The sequence below is a fragment of the Schistocerca americana genome, chromosome 1 (assembly GCF_021461395.2).
Source record: "Schistocerca americana isolate TAMUIC-IGC-003095 chromosome 1, iqSchAmer2.1, whole genome shotgun sequence".
Lineage (NCBI taxonomy): Eukaryota > Metazoa > Arthropoda > Insecta > Orthoptera > Acrididae > Schistocerca > Schistocerca americana.
Window position 1 is genome coordinate 406,497,642 of NC_060119.1, and position 18,512 is coordinate 406,516,153.

General features: G+C 40.4%; 1 protein-coding gene across 2 annotated transcripts in view; it reads right to left on the reverse strand.

The window, feature by feature from the left end:
- Nucleotides 1–18,512, reverse strand: part of LOC124601951 (kelch-like protein 18) — a 171,048-nt gene that overhangs the window by 132,224 nt on the left and 20,312 nt on the right. For both annotated transcript variants that reach the window (XM_047136284.1, XM_047136285.1), the window contains exon 3: nucleotides 2,355–2,495. In XM_047136284.1, the coding sequence (XP_046992240.1) occupies nucleotides 2,355–2,495 (141 nt within the window). The remainder of the gene's footprint in view (nucleotides 1–2,354; nucleotides 2,496–18,512) is intronic.

Below are 18,512 nucleotides of genomic sequence, written 5' to 3' on the forward strand. Positions count from 1 at the left end.
AGGCTGTCTGCCTCTGTTCCCACTGACAGTAAAACGCAGATCATGGATATTCTTTGTGGAGCATCACTTAACAGTACAGCATTTTATACTTTCCAAAGTGATGAGTAGTAGATGACACTTTGGATATAGGGCTGGGGCGCTCGGTGCCCTTACCTCATCCGCTGCTGGGTGCCAGCTCTTGGATCCCAGAGAGGTCTGACATGTGCCATTCAAACCGGATGATCTGCTAAGAAATCTGTCACAAAAATGTTATAGGACCAAGCTGTTATTATCGGTGTGACAGAAAGTGAAAGATATTGTAGCTATGCAAACCACTACACTCAGGGCTTCACAGCACTCAGACAAAAAGTGCTCTAAAAAATTCGGTACCTAGCTGTTCTGACCGCAAGACATTCCACTCGGATGATACGCTGTTTACCACTAGAACAGGGGCATAGACATAGCACGAAAACGCAAAAAGGGGAAAGGGATTTCTCCAGGAACTACCACAGTATACAATGTTGCCACTTTCTGCAGATAGCCAGACAGAGTAGTGGCCATGTTATTTGCTCCATGTTACAATCAGTGCTGACTTACCCTCTGAGGCAGCCAGCTGCTGACCAGGTTTAATGTCACTTAATGTGATTTCTTTTTCACAGCCCAGAGATCCCTTTCCTCAGGATCGATGGAAGAAGACTAATGCAAGGTAACATTTATCTCTCTCTTTTAACATCTCCCACACCCTTTGGCTTTTCCTCTCCTTGCAGTTAAAAATTCTTGTCACCTTACCTGCTTAGCAGACCTCAATAATCCAAACAAAATGCATTGCTAATGTTTAGTTTAATGTTTAGTATTTGAGTAGTTAGAGTTTGGATGTTAGTTACTGATGTCTGTTCCACCGTTTAAAAGTCTATCTTATTGAAACATCTGTCTGAAGGGTGAAATTATCTGCAACCAGTAGTCTATTAGATTTAAACAGACAACAGCTTTTCTTACAGACTACAACTGACAATAACAACACTTATCTCCTGTAATTTGGAAATGAAATCATGATTTGGTGACTAGGTAAAACTTTTCTGCCAAAGCAAAGCAAACAATTTCACAACAGCAGCATTTCCAGGAGACAGTAACAGCCCATTCTTTGATGCTTACTGATTAAACTTGTCCACATACTCTTCTCTAGATGTAACAGCCACTGAAATTGTTTCGTGGAATGTGCAGTAAAAAAGTTAAACACACTCAAAAGAGATTTTTGTACTGCATGCAATACATCGGTTTCTTTACAATAAAAGATTTTTCCCATTTCCCTTACACAACAGCACAAATGGAGTAGTTTCCCTTCATATATTTTTCCTACAACACGCATTTCTCAAAAAGGGGTTTTGTAGCTAATGTTTCTTCTTTAAATGCTCGTCAACAATTTCCTTTTCATTCTTTTACAGATAAAAAGTGATACTGTGCACAACCCAAAATGAAAGTCAGGCAAGGAATTTATGAAGTACGTTTGAGAAACTCACAAGGTATAATCATTGTGCTTCTAGAATGGTTAGAGTTTGTATGTAAAACATCAGCTGTCACTGACAATTATACCTAGAGGCATTCCCCTGAACTTTTCAAGAAGTCAATATATTACCTAAAGTTTCAGTTCAAAGTTATGAAATATATTCCCTTTTATTTCTGTGACTGTTCGAACACTTCTTGTAGCTAAAGAATCAGCAGTTCCGTATCTACATTCATTAATATCTAAATTTACAGATGCTCTTCCAACTGCTTTGTTTCCTAGTACTCCTTGAAAGAATTCAATCTTGATTTCTTCTTTATTAATCAGGTTGTCACAAATTTGAACTTACCAGCTACTTATCACAAACAACATATTGAGTAATTTGCTAGGAAAGTCAGGTTTGCACCTTTTGATCTTTAATGCACCTTTTGATGGTCAATGGTGCGTTCTTTCTATAGGTCATTCAGAGATTTCTTGACACATCTGTGGAGGGTTGAAGCCATTTCTATATTATGTTTCAATATTCAGTGCAAAATTTCACACTGAATTTTCAAGTTTTCAGGAAGTGTGTGCCAGACCAAAGAACAGTGGTGGACAGCTTCCCAGTATAGATTTGTATGAATGGATTTTCTATAAAAGTTATGAAACAGGAATTAGATTTGCAAGAACACAGAGAAATGGTCAGGTGCCATCTTATTTACCCAGTATTCTACATGTTGCTTTATAGGTGCTCTAATGGAATACAATACAAAATATACTTGAAGAAAGAAAAAAATGAGTTGTAAAGCAATTTTCAGAATTGACAATATCTGTATTGCCATTTTCTTATTTCTACAGGTACGCCACATGAACACACATTCACATAAATACTTACCGCCGTTTTAAGAAGTCAGCACATGCATCTCTGACTTTGTGCAGGGCAAGGAAAGATGCACCAACCATTAAAGACTGCACATTGTTGCTGTCAATGACAACTCTTCCACTATATGCAAAATTAACCAGTGCCTCGAGTGCCCTGAAAGAGGGAACTATCATTAATAGATAAATACTGTCAATTCTTTTATAAGCAAAGAACACATTTCAAGCATAAGAAAAAATCGATAACACATGTATGCACAGGGAGGTAGGAGGGGGAGAGGCAGAGGGCGAGGCTGAGGGGAGGGGATAGAGAGAGGGTAGACAGGGAGGGGGAAGGGGAGGGGGAGAGGGAGCGGGAGGGAAAAGCAGAGGGAGAGGGAGAGGGCCAGGCAGAGGGCCAAGGAGAGGGGCAGGGAGAAGGGAGAGGGGCAAGGGAGGGAGAGGGGCAGGGGGAGGAAGAGGGACGGGGGGAGGAAGAGGGGCGGGGGGATGAAGGGGGGCGGGGGGAGGAAGAGGGGCGGGGGGATGAAGAGGGGCGGGGGGAGGAAGAGGGGCGGGGGGAGGAAGAGGGGCGGGGGGAGGAAGAGGGGCGGGGGGAGGAAGAGGGGCGGGGGGAGGAAGAGGGGCGGGGGGAGGAAGAGGGGCGGGGGGAGGAAGAGGGGCGGGGGGGGGGGGGTGAAGAGGGGCGGGGGTGTGAAGAGGGGCGGGGGGTGATGAGGGGGCGGGGGGTGATGAGGGGGCGGGGGGTGATGAGGGGGCGGGGGGTGATGAGGGGGCGGGGGGGAGTGATGAGGGGGCGGGGGGGGAGATGAGGGGGCGGGGGAGGAAGAGGGGGCGGGGGAGGAAGAGGGGGCGGGGGAGGAAGAGGGGGCGGGGGAGGAAGAGGGGGCGGGGGAGGAAGAGGGGGCGGGGGAGGAAGAGGGGGCGGGGGAGGAAGAGGGGGCGGGGGAGGAAGAGGGGGCGGGGGAGGAAGAGGGGGCGGGGGAGGAAGAGGGGGCGGGGGAGGAAGAGGGGGCGGGGGAGGAAGAGGAGGTGGGGGAGGAAGAGGGGGTGGGGGAGGAAGAGGGGGTGGGGGAGGAACTTGTGTGACCCTGACATACTGCAGCCATCCCCTGGCGAAAAGAGACATACAGAGTGAAATGAAATCTGATCCACTTGTTATTTCTAGTGAATCTTCGCATAGCTGCGAGGGGAAGACTAGGTTAAGGGCTGGCTGAAAAAAATCTGTGGTGCGTGGTTTCCAGGAACCTTCTATACCAACAGATCATCAGGCCTGATGTTACAGCAGTTAAGTCATACTTAAGAGCAGGTAGGTTCTAACTCCCATAGTGTCACCCTATCATTTTTCATAAATCGTTGCACGTAAGTTCGCTGATACTTAATTCATTAAAACAAAAGAAACAACATCTCAGCAGACTTTGAAGGCCTAATGGTACTGATCATATGCCATGTCATCCTCAGACCTTAGGCATCATCTGATAAGGACATGGAGTGTCATATGGTCAGCACCCACTCTCCCAGCTGTTGTTAGTTTTTGTGACAAGTGACACAACTTCTCAATCAAGTAGCTCCTCAATTGGCCTCGCAAGAGCCCAGTGCACCCCACTTGCCAACAGCACTTGGCAGACCCAAATGGTGACCCATCCAAGTACCAGCCAAGCCTTACAGCACTTATCTTTGGTGATCTGAAAGGAACCAGTGTTACTTCTGTGGCAAGGCCTTTGGCAGTTCCTTCGCTGAGGTCACAACCAATCCACTCCCTCATTCTTGTCCAAGACATTTTAATGTTCCATCTACGATGAATTCCTAGCTGATGGGGTGTAATACTTGTAACCAACTTTCCTTTTTTTCAAATATATGCCACAGTACACAGAAAAGTTGTTATGTCATGCCATCAAATGAGACTTTTTAATTGCTTTGAACATATCTTGATAGTCAAATGGAAGTACTGTCATCCACAGCAGATTATAACACTTTCATTCCAACACTTCTGCTACGTAAAAGAATCCATGGAATCGTGAATTCTGACTATTCAGACAGTAATACAATCAGACCCTCTGCAAACTTATATTCATTTTCTTGCCATAGAAAGGCTAGTCCACATTAACAGGATACCAACAACAGAGATTCATTTGGTATTTGTACATATACAAGTAGCATTTAAAGGTGTCACTTCACTTCAAGTATTACACAACCTTAGTGTACAACACTCAGTACATGTAAATGTAAATTTAATATGCTTTTTGACATCATAAGGTTTCCAGTTAATAAAGACTTCTATGAGCTGAGTGTATGGTAATGTATGACATAAAAACATTGTTGATAAATTGCAGACCAATGTTTGGGGTTATGCACAAAATGTATCCACCAGATCGTAGTCTTTAACCAAATGAAAAATGCTACTACAGTACGTGGCCAAATTATTACACGCACTGCACATTTTTAATGTTGTTGTTGTGGTCTTCAGTCCCGAGACTGGTTTAACGCATCTCTCCACGCTACTCTAACCTGTGCAAGCTTCATCATCTCCCAGTACCTTTGGCAACCTACATCCTTCTGAATCTGTTTAGTGTATTCATCTCTTGGTCTCCCTCTACGATTTTTACACTCCGCGCTGCCCTCCAATATTAAATTGGTGATCCCTTGATGCCTCAGAACATGTCCTAGCAACCGATCCCTTCTTCTAGTCAAGTTGTGCCCCAAACTCCTCTTTTCCCCAATCCTATTCAATACCTCCTCATTAGTTACGTGATCTACCCATCTAATCTTCAGCATTCTTCTGTAGCACCACATTTCAAAAGCTTCTATTCTCTTTTTGTCTAAACTATTTATCGTCCACGTTTCACTTCCATACATGGCTATATTCCATACAAATACTTTCAGAAAAGACTTCCTGACACTTAAATCTATACTCGATGTTAACAAATTTCTCTTCTTCAGAAACACTTTCCTTGCCATTGCCAGTCTACATTTTATATCCTTTCTACTTCCACCGTCATCAGTTATTTTGCTCCCCAAATAGCAAAACTCCTTTACTACTTTAAGTGTCTCATTTGCTAATCTAATACCCTTAGCATCACCCGATTTAATTCGACTACATTCCGTTATCCTTGTTTTGCTTTTGTTGATGTTCATCTTATATCCTCCTTTCAAGACACTGTCCATTCCGTTCAGCTTCTCTTCCAGGTCCTTTGCTGTATCTGACAGAATTACAATGTCATCGGCAAACCTCAAGGTTTTTATTTCTTCTCCCTGGATTTTAATTCCTACTCCGAATTTTTCTTTTGTTTCCTTTACTGCTTGCTCAATATACAGATTGAATAACATCAGGGAGAGGCTACAACCCTGTCTCACTCCCTTCCCAACCACTGCTTCCCTTTCATGCCCTTCGACTCTTGGACCGGCCATCTGGTTTCTGTACAAATTGTAAATAGCCTTTTGCTCCCTGTATTTTACCCCTGCCACCTTCAGAATTTGAAAGAGAGTATTCCAGTCAACACTGTCAAAAAGTTTTCTCTAAGTCTATAAATGCTAGAAATGTAGGTTCGCCTTTCCTTAATCTATTTTCTAAGATAAGTTGTAGGGTCAGTATTGCATCACATGTTCCAACATTTCTACGAAATCCAAACTGATCTTCCCCGAGGTTGGCTTCTACCAGTTTTTCCATTCGTCTGTAAAGAATTCGTGTTAGTATTTTGCAGCCGTGGCTTATTAAACTGATAGTTCGGTAATTTTCAAATCTGTCAACACCTGCTTTCTTTGGGATTGGAATTATTATATTCTTCTTGAAGTCAGAGGGTATTTCGCCTGTCTCATACATCTTGCTCACCAGATGGTAGAGTTTTGTCAGTGATGGCTCTTCCAAGGCTGTCAGCAGTTCTAATGCAATGTTGTCTACTCCCGGGGCCTTGTTTCGACTTAAGTCTTTCAGTGCTCTGTCAAACTCTTCATGTAGTATCATATCTCCCATTTCATCTTCATCTACATCCTCTTCCATTTCCATAATATTATCCTCAAGAACATCGCCCTTGTATAGACCCTCTATATACTCCTTCCACCTTTCTGCTTTCCCTTCTTTGCTTAGAACTGGGTTTCCATCTGAGCTCTTGATTTTCATGCAAGTGGCTCTCTTTTCTCCAAATATCTATATAATTTTCCTGTAGGCAGTATCTCTCTTACCCCTAGTGATATATGCCTCTACATCCTTACATTTGTCCCCTACACATCCCTACTTAGCCATTTTGCACTTCCTGTTGATCTCATTTTTGAGACATTTGTATTCCTTTTTGCCTGCTTCCTTTACTGCATTTTTGTATTCTCTCCTTTCATCAATTAAATTCAGTATCTCTTCTGTTACCCAAGGATTCCTATTAACCGTCATCTTTTTACCTACTTGATATCCTCTGCTGCCTTCACTACTTCATCTCTCAAAGCTACCAAATGTTCTTCTACTGTATTTCTTTCCCCCATTCTTGTCAATCGTTCCCTAATGCTCTCCCTGAAACACTCCACAACCTCTGGTTCTGTCAGTTTATCCAGATCCCATCTCCTTAAATTCCCACCTTTTTGCAGTTTCTTTAGTTTTAATCTACAGTTCATAACCAATAGATTGTTGTCAGAGACCACATCTGCCCCTGGAAATGTCTTACAATTTAAAACCAGGTTCCTAAATCTCTGTCTTACCATTATATAATCTATCTGAAGCCTTTCAGTATCTCCAGGCTTCTTCCATGTATACAACCTTCTTTTATGATTCTTGAGCTAAGTGTTAGCTATGATGAAGTTATGCTCTGTGCAGTATTCTACCAGGCGGCTTCCTCTTTCATTCCTTATCTCCATTCCATATTCACCTACTACGTTTCCTTCTCTTTCTTTTCCTACTATCGAATTCCAGTCACCCATGACTATTAAATTTTTGTCTCCCTTCACTATCTGAATCATTTCTTTTATCTCATTATATATTTCATCAATCTTTTCATCATCTGGGGAGCTAGTTGGCATATAAACTTGTGCTACTGTGGTAGGCGTGGGCTTCGTATCTATCTTGGCCACAATAATGCGTTCACTATGCTGTTTGTAGTAGCTTACCCGCATTCGCTTTTTGTTATTATTATTATTATTATTATTATTATTAAACGTACTCCTGCATTACCCCTATTTGATATTGTTTTTGTAACCCTGTATTCGCCTTTTTAAATTTTCTAACCTACCTACCCAATTAAGGGATCTGATATTCCATGCTCCGACCCCTAGAATGGCAGTTTTCTTTCTCCTGATAACAACGTCCTCTTGAGTAGTCCCCACCCAGAGATCCAAATGGGGGACTATTTTACCTCCAGAATATTTTAACCAAGAGGATGTCATAATCATTTAACCATACAATAAAGTTGCATACCCTTGGGAAAAATTATGGCTGTAGTTTCCCTTTGCTTTCAGCCATTCAAAGTACCAGCACAGCACGGCCGTTTTGGTTAGTGTTACAAGGCCAGATCAGTCAATCATCCAGACTGTTGCCCCTGCAACTACTGAAAAGGCTGCTGCCTCTCTTCAGGAACCACCCATTTTTCTGGTCTCTTAACAGATACCCCTCCATTGTGGTTGCACCTACAGTACGGCTACCTGTATCATTGAGGCACGCAAGCCTCCCCACCAACGTCCATGGTTCATGGTAACAACTACATGTTGAGTGCTATATTTAATGTGATTAATCAGAAAATTTTTGACAGTTATTCAGGTCACTTATTAAGTTGTTGAATTTTGTATCTATCGTTGCTACGTGACACTGGATTGTTCACTTATCGTAGGTATCAATGTGCAGAGTACAGCATACAGGAAAGGACCTGTTCAGTGGCGTTCTCGCGAGTAAGCTTTGATTATCAATTTCGTAATATCAACTTCACAACAGATTGTTTAACAGACAGATTTTACTAATTGTAACCTTCAAAAATGGGTAAAAGAGGGGACATTTCACCACATAAAAAATCAGAGGTCAAAGCCCTCTTTAATGTGAAAAAATACAGTAAGCAGGTTCAAATGTATGTAGGGGGTGGAGAGCTGCACCAAACCCATCTGAGGCTAATATCTGCAACAACAACAGATTGAAACACACTATGTGTATTAGGAATTAATTACAAATTACACTATAATCAAAATGGGAACTGACAATTAAGGATGTATATTGGTCAAAATAGAGGATCAGTGATAATGTCATCACACATACGTCAAAGATTTTGAACACTAACTTAACATACTGTATCATTACATTGTAAGAAGCTCATATAAATTATCAGACAGGAACAGCACAATACCATTTGCAATGAAAAGAACTCTCTGTTCAGTTTCTTTGATAAAAACATTTGAATGTTTTATACATGCAGTATTCTGTAGCCCACATGAATCTCAGCAACTTCATTATGACTGAAAGTCAACACTGGCTGTGTAAGTACTATGTAGCCAATGATGACTTTTAGTCACCAAGATATTTCTATAATATGTGAGTCTTCACAAGTGGCTTATCTAGATAAGCAATAGGTAGTAATAGTAGTTAAGGGAAGAAATCATCATGCAGGACCTTATGTCAATAAATCACTTTCTATCAGATTAGGAATACTCTCATTTAAGGTACTATTTTGTTGCAACTCCCTGTAGTGACAGCTGGTAGTCAATGTTAGCTCTAACTGTTAGCCCTTACAACCTGTGTCTTTCATTGAAACTGCTCCACACAGCAGGCACATCGTAGATTGTAATAACATTCTAGCTACTGGAAAAGGAAGAGAAGGAATAGAGATTTACAGTTCTGCAAACAACATGAATGCTTAATGTCCAATACACACAGAAATGGCCTGGTGGAGACACTGGCAGTGTCAAGTCAGGGACGTGGCACACATGGGACATGAGAAATTCACATACTGAAATGGCACTGTCAGAGAGACGTGGGACAGTCATGCTATGAATGGGTCAGAATATGTCATTTTCATCAAGCAAAGATGCAACGGATCTTTTATAACTCTTAGATGTTGAGCAGCAAAGAATATATTGGATACATTTGTTATGTTTCAAAAAGAAATATGTCACATTCAACATAATGAAAGAACATGTATCCCGATAATTTCCAGCGTTTTTACAGAATGTCTCAGAGGAGTTTCAGTATTGCGTTACACAAAGTGAAGGATAGTTTGCAGAAAAAAAGCAATGAAATTGAATGTTTTGACCATAATTCCCATTTTTACATATATGTGGTGTCTGTTCTTTTGGAGATGTCCGAAAGAACTAACACCACATAGACACTGATGAGCCAAAACATTATGACCACCTGCTTCACAACTTGTTTGTCCATCTTTGGAATTAAATACATCACAGAGTCTGCAGATCAGAGAGACGACAGTTTGTTGGTAGGTTTGTGGAGGTATGTAGCATTAGATGTCTTTGCACAAGTTGTGTAAAGGTCCCGAGTTCGAGTCTCGGTCCGGTACACAGTTTTAATCTGTCAGGAAGTTTCATATCAGCGCACACACTGCTGCAGAGGGAAAATCTCATTCTGGCACAAGTTGTGTAGTTCGCATAAATAACAGGCTGAAGATGTGTGTATGTGGTGATAGTGTCCGATAGCGCTCCAGATGGGTTACATATGATTTACATCAGGCTAATTTAGTTGCCGAGACATAAACATGAGTTCACTACAATGCTGCTCAAAACACTGTAGCATGATTCTGGCTCCGAGAGATGGACAATTATACTGGTGAAAGATAACATAATTGTTGGGGAAGACAACATCCATGAAGAGATGCATGTGGTTCACAGCTGTCACCGTGTCTTCGATTACCACCACAAGTTCCACACAACCAGAGCAGAGTGTCTCCCATAGCGTAATCCTGCTCCCACCAGCTGGCATCCTTGGCACGCTGCACGTTTCAAGCCACCGTTCATCTTGACGATGGCATTTGTGGAGACAACCAGGGACCTAATGCAGCAAAACTGTGATCACCTGAAGAGCCGACACATTTCCAATGATCAACAGTCGAATCCCAATGATCCTGTGCCCATTGCAATCATAATTGTGATGTCATTAGGTCAATATGTGAACACGTAGGGATGGTTTATTGTGGAGCACTACATTCAACAATGTACAATGAACGGTGTGCTCTGAAACACTTGCGTGTGCACCAGCATTGTTCTCTTTCAGCTTACTTGCCAAAGATCACCATCCATCCTACTTTACAGAGCAGACAAACCTCCCAACCCCACATTCTATGAAGAGTTGAGGACGTCCAACCATTTAGTACCCAGTGGTAGTTTCACTGTCCTTCTACCTCTTTCCATACATGCTCAAGATGTTAGCACATTAACATTTGATCAACTTCGCCATTCTCAAGACACTCATTCACAAGCTCTTCATAATAATAATCTGTACTTTCTCAAAGATGCTTATCTCAATGGATTTCCCCATCTGCAGCCCATTTCTTCATTAGGGTGATTCCCATCCATGTCTGCTCCCCTCATATACTTTTGTTGACGCATCACATACCCACAACAATACCAGGTGGCATCCAACATCACATTGGGCAGGACTTATCAGTGTATATAATTAAAGTGAGAACAGCCAATGATCTCTTCAATGCAGATGCACAACAGGCTTGAACTCCTATGGAAACTGACGAAATGCCGTGAGTAATGAGTATAATGGGCAAGGGACACTAGATCTGTAGTGTGTGGATAAGCTGAAAATTTGGGTCAGACGGGAGACATGCTAGGGTGGTCTGTGGAGTTGTGATAACCACTGTGTCTGGATGACTTGGTGATCAGAGCATCTGCCTAGAGAGCAGGAGACCAGGTTTGAATCCAGGTCTGGCCCAAATTTTCAACTTTTCTCACTGAGTTAAATCATACTCCCAACCAATGTCTGTAATTCCTTTGTGTCTTGTTTCCATTTTTCATATGATTTTCATTTGAATGTAAGTCTAAACATTGCTGATTTTGTGAGAGATGTTCAAAATATTGTGACTCTTCTCCATAATCTAACTATCCATAAATATTTCGCTGCTGTTAAGCAGAAATTACTCATTATAGGGCATTGTTTCCTACTGTAATAGAGATTTTGCCCTTACAGAGAAGAACAAAATACCTTTTCACCCAGTAAACTGGATTCAAATCATTGCCAATGCCAAGGACAACAGACTCCTTCTGTGCAAGGTGGACCCAAAGGATTTCAGGGATCTTAGCACAAAAGACCTTGAGTTGCACAGAAGTTCAGTCGAAATAACTGAGCATACCTGTCTACATATTCCATCTGACAACACTACTACACTAATAGCTAGAAAAACTCATAACATCCAGCAACTGGGGATTTGTCAAATCATTGCAAAGAAGCTGAGAGGTGCTGGGAAAAGAAATCTTTTGCTAGATAACATTAAAGGTTTTCCTAACTTGTGTGATACAATTCTGTCAGTTAAAAGTACCAAGCAGAAAGCTGTACTTCACATGTGGCAGTATATCCCAGCTGAAAAACAGAGTTTATATGAGCAAGTACCTAGTGAACACTGAATATGCACGTCTGTCTGGCAAAACCCATTGATGAGGACACAAAATGTAATGCTGGGTGTACATGTTTAGCATAATGGCGAGAGGAATGGTGTCAAAAGTTTTCCACATCTTCTGCTGGTTGTGCAGATTTGTATTGCAGTAAACATTGTATGTAGTGATTTGTATTGTTGTATTTTTGCAATATAAGGTTTCTATTTCTGCACATAAAAACCAGTGGGTTTCAGCACCTCACAATTGTAACCGCACAGTTTCAACATTGTTTGTCCAGGAAAATAAAAAAAGATATGTTTTTTTCAAAGATAACACAAACAGTTATGTAATAATTATTGCAAAAATATGTGAAATGGAGTTTTACTTCATATAACCTGACAGCATTAAGAGGGGAAGGGTAAGTAAAAAAACAGGTAGATAAACAGGTAAGCATAAAGCATCCAGAACACAATGTTTTACTTATATCAACAGCAAAATCCCATTTCTCATTCATTGCTTGCTGGGACACACAACATTTGTTTAACAATATCCAAAAGAAAATAGTTATTGAATGTGTCATGAATGAAACTGTTAGTGTAAACAAGATAAATTTACGTATACAGTATATAGTAACTCTGCCACTGGACCTGTGATTGTCTACCTCTAGTTTTAAAATGAAAATAACTCATAATGCAATATTAACTTAGGTAACTGACTTCATAAACCATGCTCAAAAGAGAAACACGAACCACAAATCTGCTTAGTGCGCAGCTCTAACAAGGATTGTTGCATGTCATAGTTCACTGAGGCCAAATGTCAAAACGGTGTGTACCACCTATTTACTCAGGACTGAGAAGAGATATTGCTCTCCTTCCACCACTAAAAACAATTTCAATATGTTCGCTGTATTTCATATGCGGCAACCATGTCTTAATACCCACCACAAGTACATATAAACAACTTCACTGCAAACTTTTCATAATATTAAAATAACTGTGGACAATTAAGAAAATAAAACCAGTTTACTACCAAGCCGTGATGTCAGACTACAAAATAATGAAAAATCAATTTCTTTTCTCGAATAAGTTCCCCAAAATTGAAGGAGAAAGACTGTATAGGGAAGAACACAAGCAAATCCCAAAATAGTGGCTTGAGATGGATGTAGCTTTGCTTCATCTATATAAAACAACTTTTTAAGAGGCACATCAAATGTCTTCAAATTAATGAAAACAACAGTGGGCCACTTGACATCTGAGTCACGCGTCCCTTTGGAGTGCCACTTGTGGTGACAAATGGACATGGTGCCGATCACAAAGCGACGTGTCTCTGCTTGAGATGGGTCATTCACAAACTAACAGGTCCAAAAGAACGGTTCACCAAGATGAATGGAAGGAGCGAGGAACGTATTCTAAGAAACGTCTTTCATAGTTCACTTTGGTCACGGGTTTCTACTTATAGTTCCCAGGAACGGGAAACGGTCGATCTTGTTCCCACATTGGCATGTTGGTCGACCTCGTTCCAGCCTCAGTCCCGTTCCCATCTGTCTAAGTCTCGGTCTCCCTTGGCCGGACTCACCCTTCTTTGTGTGGCCACTTGTCGCAGTTCCACTGCCAACTGCTCCTAATTAGTTCAGTATCGAGTCGTTTGTTTCATTCACTGTGCACGCCCATTCTAGATCTGTTTCAAAACTTTCTTGAACTCTGGACTTTTGGTTATTTCTGTATTGTATTCAGCATCCACGACAGGTAATTAAAATGTATTTTATAATTATGTAAAAATTATGGTGTATGTAATACATGCATCTTTTCAGGTAACAAAATGGCATGTCAGCTCACTTCATTACTTCGATAAACAGCAGAAGACATAGTTATAAAAAGCCAAGGTTTTTTTGTTATTACAATTGGAAAGGAAGTAGACACGCCACACATGAGTGGCCATTTTCCACCCCTTTTGATCCAAGATAAAACAGCATGTTCATTGATATAGAAGGCAGACCGACTTAAAACCAAATGAAGCCGCCACTCGATAATCAAGTGTCTGGTCTCCAATTTTGTAAAGAGAATATGATAACTTCAACAGTATTATTTCAGTGGTAAAGGGTGGCACACGAAAAACCGGCATGAGTACTAGACTGCACACTGTCACCCACCAATCGTCATCTATTGTTTTGAAGTAGTTGTTTGCATTAGCTTATTTTTTATTTCTTCACTGCCTAATTATTACATGTTTATCTATTCTGCTCATAGCGGTCAAAAAATCCTGCGTAATTGGCAAGCAGTCTGTACTCGGGGCCAGTTTTTCGTCCGCCACCTTATATTATTTCACTACAATCAGTCACATAACGCTACAGTTGGCTAAATGAGAGGTTTTGCAGAATCATGGAAATTGCTTCTACAAGTGTGTGAGAATTCTGTAATGAATAAAAACTCTGTACTCCAGGTGGGAGGCAAGTGCCCCTCTTGGCATGTTCCATCCTTCAGTCACCTATGTCACTAATTTTCAATTTTTCATAACAACCTTATACCATGCACAAATGAACGGTGAACAAGTAAAAATGAACGGTTCCCAAAAAAGGGTGATCACCAGTGAACTAGTTCCCAAGGATGAACAAGTTTGCCCATCTCTAGTCTCCGCCACACCATCCATAAAGCAAATTTGGTTTTTCGTTTTCCCATAATATATCACCTTGTTGCCCACACTGCTTAATGCCATGAAAATGTGGACTGAATGAACAATGAAAGGCATCAGCCAATGTTCCAGCCTAAGTTCATTCAAAAATATTAAGCCCTTCTACTTTTCCCCTGACCATGTTCGATAAGTTGCACTGCAAGCTTTTTCTTAAGATGCGTCCTTGCGCTTAGCTGGAAAATGTCTGATATGAGGTGTGACACACAGGAAGAGGACCTGATGATGCAGATCGATGCATTTACCTACTGACTGCATCCAAATTGGACAAAGTTGAGTTTACAATGATTCTGCATTAGTTAATTGCATTTCTTATAACGTTTGTTCCTCTTGTTTTTCATGAGGTTCCACTGGAGCTCTGCCATTTCTGCCTCCCAGTATAACACAGGGACAGGCATGTAGAAAATTGCTCATCTACTGCCTCTGAGCTAATCAGTTTAATATATTACTGTTTGTCAAGACAAAGTTTCAAGAAACTACATGACTTACCAAAACGAACATTATGGTCATCTTCTCAAACAGACGAAGACATACTGAAACTGGGGAAAGATTAGCCATTTCTTTGAGGTAAGTTAATCATAAATATACTTTCACCAATGCTGTATGAACAGTAATCTATTTCAATACGTCAAATAACATTACAAACTTAATAATAAGTAATATACATTACAAAGTGTAGTTATTTATCTACAAATACTATTACCTAATGTGACTGATAATGGGACCTGTAATTGTCATAGAAGTGATGTGCATTTTCAAACAAATCATTGGTTGATGAGGCAATGGGATTCATACTGTGATTAACTGGTGAGGTATCTACTGAGCCAAAGGTCATGTTATTGTTCGTTGAGGAACAGGAAGAATTATCAAACTGCAAGGGAGAGTGGAGTGTTGATACTCCAGTTGAGTGAACTGGTGTGTCAAGCTCTCTCCTTCCTGTCCTTGGGAAGAGTGTAGCTAGCACCATCTTCAGCATTGCTTGTGTTGTTGGCTGGAATTTTCTGAACATGTCAGCACAACTGAGAAACAAGTGATCTATGCCATCAAACTATGACTTTGTCAACTGCAGAGTTTTGGGATGGATCATCTGGGGCTGTAGATCCAGCTTTCATTTTTTTCCCAGGAGTCAGGGGTGGCATTTGGGGGGAAGGCTGGAGCCACTTGCATTTTACATAGCTGACTTTCACTTTCAGATTCAGGAATTTCGTTATCAAGTGATCGAGAATCTTCAATATCGACATTTGGTATATTGCTGATTGTAGAATGGGATCAAAGCGTATCTTTCAAAAATTGCATACTTTCACTCCTTGGCCACTTGTGATACTTTCTGACCTGTCCTGTTACACCTTTTAAGCTTTTATTGTGTCTCAAATAACTGTCTCATAAATTTTTCCATTTCAATTTGGCTTCATCATCTAAAACAAACTTGAATGTAAATTATATGATTATTATTATTAAGCCATTGCATGGGTCAGAAACAAGTGATATGTACAATTACAATAATAAAGATTTTTTAAAAAAAAGAAAGGATGGAAATTAATACACAGATTTTACAATCCATCAAGGTTTTTGTTAACCATGCCTGTGAGGTTAAGTGGTGATATTTCCATAGAATCTTTCATTCCCTAACACATATTTCTTTATTCCTAAACATGAAGCCAAAAACCAGGTTTCACAGATTTAACTTTAAAAATGTTTTAATATAACAAAATATTTTCATGTTGAATGTGAAAAAATGTATACAATATATACCAACATATGTAGCCACCTTTTTCCACTTCTTCCTTTTTCTTCATCTGTCTAATAGATTGTAAATTTCAGTATCTTTGCAGGTATTTGGTTACAGGCAACAGTGTCCAGACCATCACTTTTTCTTTCCGCTTGCGGCGTTCCAACTGTTTCCAAGATAGTGAGTGAAGTTTGTAGAAAAATATGGAATATTTTATGGCCAATCTGTTTGTCTCCTCCCATGTCACAGATGCGGAATCAGCATGATGGGCTTTTCCAAACTCTTTTGGGAGCACAGATGGCAAACACATCAAATTAAAATGTCTGAAGGATAATGGATCTGAGAAATATTATTATAAAAACAATTTTTCACTCATTTAGCATTGGTGGACCCAATCTACAAGTTTACAGTCGTTGACATGTGAAGTTATGGACGAAATAGCGACAGTACTATTTTTGAAAATTCAGCATTCTACCAACAATATATTGCTGGAAGAACAGTTCTACCTCCAATCTCTCTGCCTGGCACACATGTCCCCATTCCTCATATTATCGTTGGTGACGAAGGCTTTGCACTTCAAACACACCTAACGAGACCATATCCAAAAGCCAGAATGATCTCTGATCCCAGACAAAAAAAAAAAATTTCAGTACACAGCTCTCTTGAGCACGTCGTGTCATTGAAAACGCATTCAGTATATTAGCTATGAAATGGCATGTATTTCTGAGAACCATAGATACAGGTAAGTCAGTAGCAGACTGCATAGTTAAAGCAGCTTGCTGTTTCATAACTTCAATACAATGAAGAATGACAGTGAACATTCAGCTAATGATCAAAGTGAAGAAGTCATGCAGCCTATGCAAATGCTGTTAACAACATATGCTACCAATCCGAGGTCAACCCATGCTGCAATTCACGTCTGCGGAACTTTTACTGGTTATTTTGTCAGTCGGAAATAACTTCAACAGACATTATTTGTAATACTTGTATGGGGTACCTAATAATAAATAATAACTACATAATAAAATAATTTTGTGAAATAAAAACATATTCGTACTTACTAGTAACATTCAGCTCCTCTGCAATCACGGCCCATGTTTCTGCTGTTTTCACTACATTTTTGTACAGCTGGTGTGTTGTACAAGTATGTGTACTTTCTCACATGTTCTATGAACCATTCTGTTTCATCTCCCACTTGAAAAAACCCCTTGTCGAGCTGATGTAAATTGCCTGGACCACACGATACTTTGTGATTTTGTACAAACATGTCGTCTACCGCCGCAATCAAAACCATTTCACTGTGACGTACCGCCCCACGTGTGACAGGGGTAATGCAGTGATGCATTGTACAAATGTATCACGGCAGGCACACACACACCATGTCCTGTGTGGCAAAGCATTAAGTCACAAAACTAACTGCAATGTGACTATAGCACTGGCCTAATATATGCCTTGATATAAAACAAACTAGAATGTTTGCATTACAACAAGACTATTTCTTATTGCAGAACAATACATGATTGTTTCTTGACTTTCAGTTGTGTCCTTACATTATGAAAAGTTTCTTCAAAACTGATCAGCTCAGAGGCAGTAGATGAGCAATTTTCTACATGCCTGTCCCTGTGTTATACTGGGAGGCAGAAATGGCAGAGCTCCAGTGGAACCTCATGAAAAACAAGAGGAACAAATGTTATAAGAAATACAATTAACTAATGCAGAATCATTGTAAACTCAACTTTGTCCAATTTGGATGCAGCCAGCAGGTAAATGCATCGATCTGCATCATTAAGTCCTCTTCCTGTGTGTCACACCTCATATCAGGCATTTTCCAGCTAAGCGCAAGAACGCATCTTTAGAAAAAGCTTGCAGTGCAGCTTGTAGAACATGGTCAGAGGAAAAGCGGAAGGGCTTGACATTTTTGAATGAACTTAGGCAGGAACATTGGCTGATGCCTTTCATTGTTCATTCAGTCCACATTTTCATGGCATTAAGTAGTGTAGGCAACAAGGTGATATATTATGGGAAAACGAAAAACCAACTTTGCTTTATGGACTGAACATTATAAAATAGCAAAAGAAAAGAATAATTTGCAAAGCTACAATAACTTGTATGTAAATACTAGAGCTGTACAGCCACAGTGTCAGCTTCTCTGAGTGTTTTCAAAAGCAGGATAAGCACCCTGTCCACAACACAATCGACTGAAGGGGAAACTATAGTCAAAAATGTTACTTTTATAGTCTGTAGATGAAA